We start from the raw sequence: 12565 nt of genomic DNA, 5'->3' as shown, positions 1-12565 counted from the left end.
ATATAAGAATGTCGTTAATGAAAACCATGACAAACTTATTTAGCTCCGGCATGAATACCGAGTTCATGAGATACATGAAGTGAGCAGGGGCATTTGTTAACCCAAACGACATGACCAGATATTCATAGAGCCCGTATCTGGTGGAGAAAGCCGTCTTGGGAATATCCTCAGCTCTAATCTTTATCTGATGATAACCAGAGCGGATATCAATTTTTGAAAATATCTTGGCCCCGAATAGCTGATCAAACAAAATATCAATTTTTGGAAGGGGATATTTGTTCTTGATTGTAACGGCATTCAGAAGTCTATAGTCCACACACAATCTGAGGCTTTGATCTTTCTTCTTAACAAAGAGCGCCGGACAGTCCCAAGGTGAAGTGCTAGGACGAATATACCCCTTATCAAGCAATTTCTGCAGCTACTTCTTTAACTCAGCTAGTTCATTTGGTGGCATCCGATAAGGTCTTCGGAAAATTGGTGCCGTTCCCGGTTGCAATTTAATAGCAAATTCAACATTGCGATCAAGTGGCATGCCTGGCAAGTCGTCTAGAAAGACATCCGGATACTCACATACCACCGGTATGTCAACTAAAGTTTTGCCCTCAACCTGATTCACCGCATGGGTCAATGATCCATGGTCCATAAGATGCAGAGTCATAGAACCATGAGGAGAAAAATTGATGTGCACATATTGTGAAAGAGTGTCAAAAAGAACTCCATGATCTTCCATCCAGTTCATGCCCAAAATAATATCCACCTTTTGAGTTGGAAGAATTATAAGGGACGTGTGGAAAATCTTCCCTTGCAACTTTAGAGGAACTCGCCTGACAATATGATTCGTAACTAATCCCCCCCAGTGAATTAATATGGCATGACCTCGACATACTTTCCACTTCCAACCCAAGTCTACTTGCACAATCCTTGCTAATAAATGTGTGGGATGCACCAGAATCAAATAGTACCACAACGGGATGATTATTAACTGAAAATGTACCCGTCATCACTGGAGCTCCGTCTGGAATCTCCTCAAGGGTGGTGTAGTGCACTTGTCCCGGCTTGAAGTGAATCACTTTGTTCTTCTGATTTTGTTGACCGGACTGCTGACCTTGCTTCGGCGGCATGGGGCAACTACGTGCAATGTGTCCAAGCTGTCCGCAGTTGTACCATGGAAACAAATTGGAGCGCATCCCCGGCTGCTGCACCCATACCTTCTGCTTACCCTGCTGAGGAACAGGAGGCCTGGCTGTCCCCTGTGACGGTGCGTATTGAGGGGGCTTGTATCCCTACTGCTGTTTGTGGCTGGTGCTGAAAAGGGGCTCTCTGTGGGCCCGACTGTACCAGACAGAATCTCTGAGGAGCGCTGCTCGAAGATCCCGCTGACGGCGCCTTCCTCTTCTTCTCTGCCTTGTGAGCCAAGTGGGCATCTTCCTGAATGATAGCCCTATTGACAAGCTCACTGAAAGTGTCAAATTTAACCATGGCCAGGCGATCCTGGAGCTTGATGCTAAGCCCCTGCCTGAAACAAGCTTGCTTCTTCTCATCTGTGTCCATGAGATAGCCCGCATACTGCGATAAATTGTTGAAGGCCTGGGCATACTATAGGACACTGTTGTTACCCTGTTTCAGGGCCAAGAACTTGGTGAGCTTCCTGCGGATGACCCCTGCAGGGATATGATGTGCCCTGAAAGCCTCCTTGAATTGTGCCCAGGTGAACCGAGTGCCGGCGGAAAACATGGCCACATGATTGTCCCACCAGGTGCGTGCGGGACCCCTGAGCTGCTGGGCTGCAAATCCTGCCTTGTCCCCATCATTGTACGGGTGCAGGGTGAATTTGGACTCTATGGTCCGGAGCCAGCTATCTGCTTCCAGTGGCTCATCGGCTTTGTGGAACAGCGGCGGCTGGGTGCTTAGGAACTGCTCATATCCAGAGACAGCTGGCTGATGGTGATGCTCGTGCCACTGCGCTCTGCCCTGCTCCACAATCTCCCGGAGAAGTGTCGTCTGCTCATCGCGTCCGGTGAGCATGGCCGCAATGTCCTGGGCCAAATTAGGAGGTGCCGGTGGTGCTCCGGCAGCATCGTCTGCCATTCTGCATTTAACCATGACAAGATTAGTTCCATCATCCAGATTAATTAAAACAATCCCGATAGTAACAAATCTTTCTATACATAGCACATTGCAGAATATAGAGCTTCAAAACAATTCTGTGTGATGCTTGCAGGCGGGGCCAGGCGGTTCGACCGGCTCAGTTCAATCGGTCTGACAGGGCTGCCCTGGTCCAGCCGAAAAAACGTATGGTGGACTGTCCGGTGCAATATGGCGGACCGCCCGCTTTGAAAGGATTTCAGTTCACCGAACCGTCCGCTACCATTCAGCGGACTGTCCGCTTCATAATATATCAACCCAACTCAGTTTCAAATGGTTCTGCACATTTTCCTTAACGGCCGGCGGACCATCCGCGTGTCATTACCGGACTGTCCGCTGAACACATTTTGAACTACCAGACAGTGTCTCCGGTCCGGCCGACGACACTTCCGCAACACTTCACGCCACGCCTATAAAATCTTACGACCCGAACTTCATCTACATAGGTCCTTAGTCATGCCTGTACCACCCTCGGTGCATTTCGGCTCTGATACCAGCTGTGACGGAACCGCCAAATTAAAACTCTCAATTAAGCGTAATGGCCGTCATTTGAACACATCGGGCGCATTAGGTTAATGGTTTAATTTGACAGTCCTTTCTCTGTTCACGTCCCGATCGAAACAACACCGATAGTCCCACGCGAAGGTGAGCGCAGATGGTACAAGCACGACACATATTTGAAAATATAGCAATATACACAAGACTCTGTCATAAGTTTTACAAATCAAGTTTGAATACATACATAATTTACAAACTTTGCATTACTGAAATTCGGGTTCGAACAGAGGAAAAAGGCCTACAACTACCACAAGTGTCCACTGAGGAGTCCCCTAACTAAGCGTCTGGCTCCACAACCTCCCATCACTCGGCGTCCCGACGGATGAACTTTACGCAGTGAGACAAATAATAACATTCCAAGTAATTATAACCATAGGTCATACATACTCCAACTCGTTACTACGCAGTGACGCAGTGATCAAGGTGCCCATGTTCGAGAGCAACTGACGGCGAATCGATTCGATTTAACCTTGCAAGGTGGACCTAACCAACACGGCACGCATATGCCCCGTCGGACTATACGAGCCAACCATTCTCCTCCCCGTCTCAAACTACAGGACCGCCCCACCAGCGTATAGTCAGTCGAGCTCAATGAGAGACCATCAAAAGTAAATACATGCATCCCAATTCTCCGCGACTACTCGACTTGCCCTAAGGGGTGGGAAGGAGTCCTGTACTTTCGAAGTGAGGCAGTACTAGGCTTACCGGTTTCGACTACCTCCTACTCCTGGTATGCGGTTAGTACAATTCGAACATGATCAGCAGGGCCGACAATGGTACGGTCCTTAACCGACACAGACGGAGCTACACTTTTCTCCGCCCGGTCTCAAATTCTATTTTTCCTTTCCTTTCAAGATTAGTAACGCATATATAGAAATATAAAATAACCTATATCTCGCGAGTAATGGGAAATTACTCGACTTCTACCGAACCTTATCTAGCATAGCACATCTTTCGTCTGACCTATACTAGTATAGAACTCATGGTACCTAAGGGTTATGCATCTAAGGTTTCAAGCAATACCTGAACGTAATGCACAAGTACTAAACATAAATAAGGTTTCATAATTTAAAAATAATGGGTTGTGCACCGGGGCTTGCCTTCGGGCTGCTGCTCAGAGCAGGGGTCAGACGGGCCTTGGGCCGATTTCTCACGCCTCTCCTCTTGGGCTTGCTCCGGATGCTCCTGTGGGGCCGCAATCACCTCATACACAACGTTCTCAACTGCGGATGCTACACGAATGCATATGAAATAATTGAGTGCAACCCAACTATATAACTACTATACTTCGAAATGAAATGTACTGCAGACTGTCCGCGCCCAAGTGGCAGACCGTCCGCGGTTCAACTCGGCAGACCCACCAGAACCACCAATGTTTCTGGAGAATTTCTATACTGGCTGGCGAACTGTCCGCTCACCCTTAGCGGACTGTCCGCAATACACCTATGCCAGTCCACCAGAGGCAGCGACGTCTCTGGACAAATTTCTAATCCTACCGGCGGACCGTCCGGCCCCCCTTGGCGGACCGTCCACAGTTCACTCTGCCAATCCACCAGAGATGACAACGTCTCTGGACAAAATTCTAGACTCTACGGCGGACTGTCCGCTCTCCAATAGTGGACCGTCCGCAGTTCAATTCTGTGAAACCATCAGAGACAACAACTTCTCTGGACAACATCTAACCTGACTTGCGGACTGTCCGGCCCTCCTAGGCGGACCGTCCGCGACTCCTGTCTTTTGACACCGCGCACCGCCACCAGTGAGGTTGGCGCGGCGCCGTGGTGCGCCGCTCCCGCCGACGGTGGCCCGACCGACGGCGAGGCTAGCATTACACCATCTACTGGAAGAGGCGCACACGGGCATGGGTGACCCACGCGAAGAGATCAAGCCAAACCTAGTCTGCGACGTGCGGCCCGTGGCGGTAAAAATGACTTCTTCGAGAACGTGCGTGGAAACCACTAGAACGTGGAGGAACGAGGGGAGCATGAGCATTAGCGGCTTACTTGCAGTCGATTCGAGCTCTTGGACGAAAGAAATGGTGGCCGGGCGATGGAGTTCCACGGTGAGGTCGGATTTGGGCGAAATTCGAACTGGCGGTGGCGGTGGAGGTCGTGGCGGTGGTTGGAGGGGTTGAGAAGGAAGCTAGGAAGGTGGTTGAGCTTTGGGTGCGGTGGATTTGAAATCCATGGAGGGCAGCGCGCGGATTCGGCCGGTGAGCGGGAGGCGCTCAAGCTTCGTCCATGGCGTCGGGAGGGAGAGGGGGGTGAACCAAGAGAGAGAACGAGGGCTTGGGCGCGGGGTGGGTGAAGGGATGTGCTCGCATTCAATTCGGCGTACGGGATGGCCAGGGAAGGCTCGATGGCCGGCACGTGGCGGCGACCGACGATCCTCGGTCACGGAGCAAGTGAAACAGAGTGCGTCGCGGACCGTCCGCCGCCCCAAGCGGACTGTCCGTGAGGCAGGGTGTTACACCCTAGCCCCTGCAGCTAGCCTCCCACTTCCAAGAAGGGGTATATGCCCCTTCCAATGTGTTGTTTATTGTATGCACAAGTAGAGGCGATGGGCGGCAAAGATGTGAAAGCCTTGGCCTCCTATATAAGCCTGCCAGATGCCCTCGCTTGACCACGCCATTGCAGAAGAAGCAGATCCAGCAGCAGTGGCGCAGAGCCCTCCAGCTCGCAGGTCCCCAGCAGCCTCTGTTCACTCGGCCAGGATGAACAAGCCATGGAGCCAGGGGAAGCGCAGGGGAGGAGGACTCAGCAGGGTGCTGAGGGAGCAGAAGGCCAGGCTCTACATCATCCGGCGATGCGTCGTCATGCTCCTCTGCTACCATGACTGATCTGCTGCTTCGGTGTTTGCTGTTCTTCGTGGCCGTTGACTGAATCTAGGTGGTGGTGTTGCTTTGATCTTTCAGTTTCTTGAGTTTTAGGAACTAGGATTGACGATTCTTTGGTGTATATAGGGATAGTTCTCAGCTGGTAGCTACTGACGTTCCCATCCTTAACGTCTCCTGTGTTGTGTTAGTGGTTGTTACTCCTAAGTCCTACAATGGCAAGGATGTGCTGCTAGGTGTTATCGTGTGAATTTTTTATAAATAGAAGTGCAAGATCAGGAAAAAAAAAAGAAAAGTTGTCTTTTGGTATCTACCTTTTGTCTTGCATTCAGAGTCACTTTCAAAACAGCTGTTCCAGCAATCCTGAATTTGTAACCATCTGAAGGTGTGGAGTTTGTACTGACATCCAGATAAAGCAACTTGCATGTGCCAAAAAGAAAAGCTTTGTGAACACCACCAAGCAAGGCAGATATACATACTACTAATTCTGAAGATGAAATTGCAATGATGGATGCTTCCTCTGAAAAAATGACGCGCATCATTGCAATTTACAAATTTTCAGTCGTTTGAATACTGTTTGGAAATGCCACTACTGATACACATTGACACATAGCCTTCCCAGTTTTTCAGGTGGTAGTGGTACTCTTCTTTTTCAACTAGTAACGAGCATCCAGATTCCTCGCTATTTTTATTAGTGAAAGAATAGATTCCTTACAACTTCAAGTTACAAATTGGTAAATAAATCATCAAGTTGGCAAGTTGCCCATGGTACTTTTTAGTTTTCCAAGCAGCAATTAAAATGCAGCTTAAACTACAAAAAATGCATCATTAAAATCTGTGCAACCATTAGGTAATAACCTGACAGTACAACCAGGTCGACTTTCAACAAAAAAAAAAACTAGGTACAGTGGCAGCAAGCACTGGACCACAATTAAACGAGAAGCTTCAAGGTACTTGCACTCGCAGCACTGAGCTGTAAATGACCTGCCTCCCGTTCTTAAATTCTGAGTTTTGATATTCACAGCCCATTGCGAAAAAAAAAGGCATGGATCTTGCCAGGTGCACATATACGTCCTTATCTTCAGCATTTGGCAACTGACTAGATGGTTGAATCGAAAAGTGTTTTCTAATATGAATGACTAGGCGCGGATTATAAAAATTCTATCAACTGAACATGCCAGTTTGTGCATGGCCACTAAGGGCGTTCAGATGTTTCAGCAAACTTCCAGGCACTAAATTTTGCTTAAAACGCTGATCAAATGATCTTTGTACCAAGAGGAAAAGAGTTTCGATCTGTTGCATCATACATTTGCAGGCACTATAGAGACCTCAAAGCATGTCTTGACTCTGATGAAGTGGCATGCAGAAAGTCTAGCTAGTGCTGCTCTTGCATTGGATCGATTCAACACTTCAACCTGAAACGAGAGTGTAGGACGCTTTTATAGTATAGTACATAGATCAACTTAGATTAGTGCAAATTGGGTCGGTTCCAAACACGCTGTTCCTTTTTAATTACCGATGGTCGGCAAAAACCAGCGCTTTACCCGCTATGGAGGTCGCGACAGAAACGCGTATCCTACAACCACTTGTTGTACTTGCTTCAAGAAACATGTCCAAGTTCAGGCCATCGCTGCAATAAAGAGTTTACAACAGCCAGCTCGCTTGCTTACTCTCAGGTGGAGGCAGCCACAAAGCCATTTACTTGTAGCACTAGTTGCTGACTTGCTGTACCTGATCACTAGCTCCGAAGCTTGGTAGTTTCTACCTGCAAACAAAAGATCAAAGATAAAGAAAGCCATCGCGTTTATCGTTTATAGGACAAGCTAATAAGTTTAAAACTAAAGGGAAAAGTCCGATTGACACACTCAAACAATCATAAAAGTCCAGATGGATAGCCTCTGTTTTCCAATTTTGTAGTGAATGTTGAAAATCATACTTTGTGATTTTTTGAGGATGTAAATTGTACGTTTCCTAAAACTAAAGTAATCTGTTTGTCCTAATTAATTGTAATGTTTTAAGAGCGGATCGGATGGAGTATGTGTTAATATGCATTTAGGTATAATAACCTTGGATTGCCATATATATATATATATATATATATATATATATGCATGCAAACTAGAAGTGCTATTCAAACCCTGAAAACATGATGTAAATATGCTGACGAGATTCAGACGTTGCCATAGAAATGTGATGTGATACGGCAGAATGGCATATGAGATGCGATTAGGGGTGGTAATGGGCCATAACCCTAGTGGCCTCTTCACATTTCAAGTTGACATTTATATTTTTTTAGTTCAAAATTGTATAAGACTAGATCCCGATCCTTATATAATTTAAGTTAAATTTTAAGGTCTTTTACCACCCCTTGACGCGATGCTTTTGTGAGTTATGGTGAGGATTGCAAACTACAGAGGATCTGCATTGTTCACATTCCACAGTATAAAAATGGTTGACACAGCTCATAGTACATGTCTGTGGTTCAGTGTATCTGTGTATGCGACTGCTCATGGTTGGTCAAATACTTAAACAATTGACACTGGCACATTGACATTGCGCAATGGTGGCAGAAAACCTAATAAAATGCAACGATCAGCCTACTCCTCCAACAAGTGCTATGCGCCGTCTCCTCGCGCGGCATCTTCAGGGCCTTCTCCTCCTCCTCGTCCAAGGAGGTAAGATTTCTGGCAGAACTGCCCATGCTTCGCCTCATGTTCACGCTAAGTCGGTTATTTCCGCTTGGTTATCGCTTGTTTTAGAAAAAGTAAAATGCACTAGATCTATCGACTCCGGAAATGCATTTTTAGATCCATAAAATTTTAAGTTGTTCACAGCAGATCCATATATATATATCCACGGTAGCGAATCTAGAATTTCAGGTTTGATCTAAAAAAAAGAATTTCAGATTAGGGTGGTCCAATAAAACGATATTATTGAATATTATAGTGAATATATCAATCTAATCTTATAAAGATATAATTTCTCACTTTTCACCTTCTCAATTCAATTATCAATTGCTATATATAAGAAAATAATTAGTAACTTTTCTACTAGCAATAAATAGGACCAAATATGAAAAAAATGAGAGAATGAACCTCTTTGGGCCGAATCTTAGGGTAGGCCCCCTAGATCTGTATCCACCTATGCACGTAACACTGACATGGTAAATTGATTGTACGTTTCTGAGGCTGCCAACATGGATTATGATGAGATTTGAGATATTTGCTCTTAGCTTTTTCCTTCACCATGCTATCTTCCTTCTTTGGTCTTCCTCTTGCCTGGTAGGTCATTTGTTGATCCCGCCATTTGACAGGGCCGCCCCACGGCCCGAGCGGGGTTGGATTGGAGAGAGTGAGAGAAGAGTGAGATAAATGAGACGGGAGATGTACAGTCAGCATGCCATGTCAACATTACATGCACATGTGGATATGTATGGACCTGTACTGAGCAATTTAACAAGTTTATGTATCCAGAAATGCAATTTAAAATTGGCGGACTTAAGTGATATACCCTTACAAATTTAAGGACCACCGATGCATTTTATTCTTTTAGAAACGGCTAGAAGTGTGGATGGTTTAAAGGGTGCTTACGTCAAGTGCCTTAGTGTCCAAGCTTAATCGTGGATTAGCTTTCAATTCTAGAAGCCATTTTACAGTGTCGATAAATAAGGTTCTTTTTCTGAAAAACTTCGTATAATTTCATCTGAACTTTGGAGTAGTCGGAAATCAATGGAGCTCATGCATGTTTGGTTAGAGGTGGTGCCTTTTGACCAATTGACCTGTAGATCACCATGCCCCTATATGCTACATAGCTGTGTTGTTGCAGGCTAGAGGTTGCAGGATAGCAGATCAAATGATAGAATTTCAAGCAAATTTAGATTGCTTTGATGATATCTGGTGACTGGTGGTATTGCCTTGTAAATTACTGATCTCCAGCTGCTATAACCTGACTGTTATTGAATAACAGTGTAAAACTGGTAAAATTTAACCTAATGTAGTTCAGATTCGAGAATTTGCTGCATTCTACACTTTGTGACCTGTCAATTAGGGATCTCTTCTAAGACATGCACTTCTAAAACATGGTAATTAGCGTCTGTTAACTAGCTAGTAGGCGATTATTATGTCAATTTTGAGGTTTGGTATGATAGTTTGACTATATGGTATATTCAAACCACATGCTGAATTAGTTCCATGACAAAAATTTGATACTGCATGATGTCAGCAGTAAGATTTAACATCAATTTTCCTCAAACAGTTATTTTGAACATCAAAATTTTTCTACTCTCAGAAGCTCAAACTTAAAACTCTTCTCCAGAAGTGCAGAGGTTCACCATTCCACAAAAATTCTTCTTGCATCTTTACATGGTGGGTGTGGTAGCGACGACAAGCTTGCCACTTGCAATCTGGTTCTGTGCATATACAAAAATGTGAACAATACACAACAGCAATGGATATGTATAAAAAATATGGCAATGTTGAACCTGCAAACGATAAATGTTTAGTGTAACGATGAAGCTTATTAGATATTAATAACTGTTCAAACTTCAATGACAATTTTGCAGAGTTAATTATGCATTTGGACTTCATTGTTTATTTTTTCTACCATGACAGGGATCATTGCGTGAACAAAGAAATTCGGATGAATATGTAATTCCATGCTGTGACTGGTTTAGTCATGTGTCTTGCGCGAATTACCTTGCTGAACTAGTAAGTTCCTACTCCCTTCATTATATTCAAAATGTTGCACATACTGATGTAGTGATGTATATGACATTAAACTGCTAAAATAATGATGTCAAGTGAGAGTAGGCTAACCAATAAAATAAACTTTCCATTTTCCAAACTTATAGGATCTGGAAGCCTGGGATGGGTTCCCTATTAGTTGATGAGGGGATGTCAAACATGGGAATTTTCTGCGTTTATACCATATCTTTTTTAGCTTTATGCTGCAGCTTTATGTGATGTAATATCATTCAGACTTCTTATCAAATATGTCATAACTCCTCACCAACATATATTCCACTGCACTATAAATTTTCTCTTATGAGTGGGAGCCTACGGCACTGGGTACGTCCTTTTTTAGTGGTCAGGCCATTTAGGGGAATGCACATATTTTGTGTACGACTTAAAGATGATAAAAAATGTGAGGAACACATAAACGATGTTGTCGAACATTTTGCTGTTCTACACTTATATTTGAAATACGGCACTGAACTTTGTGTTTGAAATCAGTACTCTATTAACATTTGTTGTTATTTTGGCATATCTGTAATTTATTTTGGCATGCTGATAGCTAGAGGTGGATCCAACTTTTTGGTGTGGTTCCTGTATCTTTTTGTGGTATGCTTCTCACAGATTTTTCACTTTTGATGTTCAGAATCCAAGCAACTTGGTTCCTTCAGTATATTTCATTACAGCAGGCTCAATTGACACTCCTTTTTGTGCAGATAACAAACTTGTCCTTTGCAGTGGTACAAACTCATAAATAGTATCTTCATAAATTTTGAAGATTACCCTCATAATGCAATCATCCCGTTTCTATGCTAGATGTCTCTAGAAAATACCACAAACACGTCTTGTTTGTTTTCATCTGCTTGCACAAGTCCAATGTGCCTTGCTTGTTTAACTATATCACTCTGAATGTACTTATAATGTTATGTTTGTGTATTTAGATTAAAATACACAGATATTTGATGCACAGTAGTATTTGTCAACATTTTTTAGCTTTGCAGAAAACGTTCTTCCAGAATCATAGATGTATCGAATGGTGAATATCTAGCTGACAGTGAGAAAAATGATATCATTGCCCACCATCATGACTCTAAATGCTTTTCTAGAGCCTCAGCCTTCTATGTCATCAATGAAACGTTTGATCTTAGGTAAGTTCTGCCTGGTGCTTGAATCTCTGCTAAGAAGGCCTTCCCTCCTCCTCCTCTTCTTCTTCTTCTTCTTCTTCTTCTTCTTCTTCTTCTTCTTCTTCTTCTTCTTCTTCTTCTTTGAAATCCTACCGGGTCAATTTGTGGTGGGTCTTGTATTCAAATTGGTGTGTTGGTATCATTGATTATGTTGATCCAAAGTTTCTAGTTCTGAGATTTTCTCATGTTTTTGCTGTTTACTGACACATAACAGGAAAGGGATGGATACTGATTCAAGAAAAACAGGAATGACAATAGGCCTAAAGGACAATCTACCTAACTAATCTTTAATGTCATGGGCTGTGTACTTTTAGAGTTGTCTTGAAAAGATAGTTATTGTACTTTGTAAAAATATTTGAGTAGGAAATAGAGGTCAAATTTATATTACATTTTGAAAACACATTCTTGTTAAAAACTCAAGCGCTTGTGATTAGAGAGATTAATTATCCTTCTCCAATTTATGCATCAGGCATGCATTCTTCGCATGGGGTTAATTAGTTTGGGGGCATCAAACCCTCAAGTAATTTGTAATGTTTTCTCCCACACTACATGGAAGGAAATCTCGAGGGTGTTCATATTCATAGGTTCCAAAGCTGTATTGTTCATCAGCTACGTCACAAAGTCACCTAAGTCTATAATGCACAGTAGCAAGAAAAAAAAAGATAATAGTTTTGGCCCTAGAGCCTGAGGTTGGAGATTGTCCCAACAGATTGTCACGGAACATATACTATTGTTTCAGGTATCATGGATATGATTTCTTGTCCCTAGGATGATTAGAATACTCCTATACGTTTAGCATGTAGCTTTAATCGAATACTATATGCCTTAGAATTATTCACAAAGTTATTAGACAATCTGTTGCACTAGACCAAAATATCTTCTTCTGGCTCGGCACTTAAATGTTCAGTGTATTTCAAGGTTACACATGGATCGAAGCACATAAATGATGAACAACGCAACTGAAGCTAGTAATAATATAGTTTTTTTTCCTTTTCATAATTGGGATACATGCTCGTACAGTGTCATATATATGGTGAAATCACTAGTCATAAATAGAAATTAAAAGTACTGCAACAACAAAAAAAGAGAACACTTCCTAGAATTTCTGATGGTGT

The 12565-nt window shown here is 43.5% G+C and overlaps 1 protein-coding gene across 2 annotated transcripts; it reads left to right on the top strand.

Annotated features, from left to right (window-relative positions):
- Positions 1-2211: 2211 nt before the first annotated feature.
- On the top strand, positions 2212-5819 carry LOC120667396. 2 transcript variants are annotated; one of them, XM_039947478.1, is made up of 2 exons: positions 2212-2257; positions 5457-5819. In XM_039947478.1, exons 1-2 carry the CDS (start codon positions 2212-2214, stop codon positions 5540-5542), a joined length of 132 nt encoding a protein of 43 aa, XP_039803412.1. In that variant the 3' UTR covers positions 5543-5819. The 2 variants fall into 2 exon arrangements, with proteins under 2 accessions (XP_039803412.1, XP_039803411.1); XM_039947477.1 differs by lacking the exon at positions 2212-2257 and having other exon boundaries at positions 5283-5819.
- The last annotated feature ends 6746 nt before the right edge of the window (positions 5820-12565 follow it).

Source organism: Panicum virgatum, chromosome 3N (assembly GCF_016808335.1).
Source record: "Panicum virgatum strain AP13 chromosome 3N, P.virgatum_v5, whole genome shotgun sequence".
In the NCBI taxonomy this organism is placed as follows: Eukaryota; Viridiplantae; Streptophyta; class Magnoliopsida; order Poales; family Poaceae; genus Panicum; species Panicum virgatum.
Note: the sequence above shows the minus strand (reverse complement) of the source record. Positions and strands in the feature narration are given on the sequence as shown.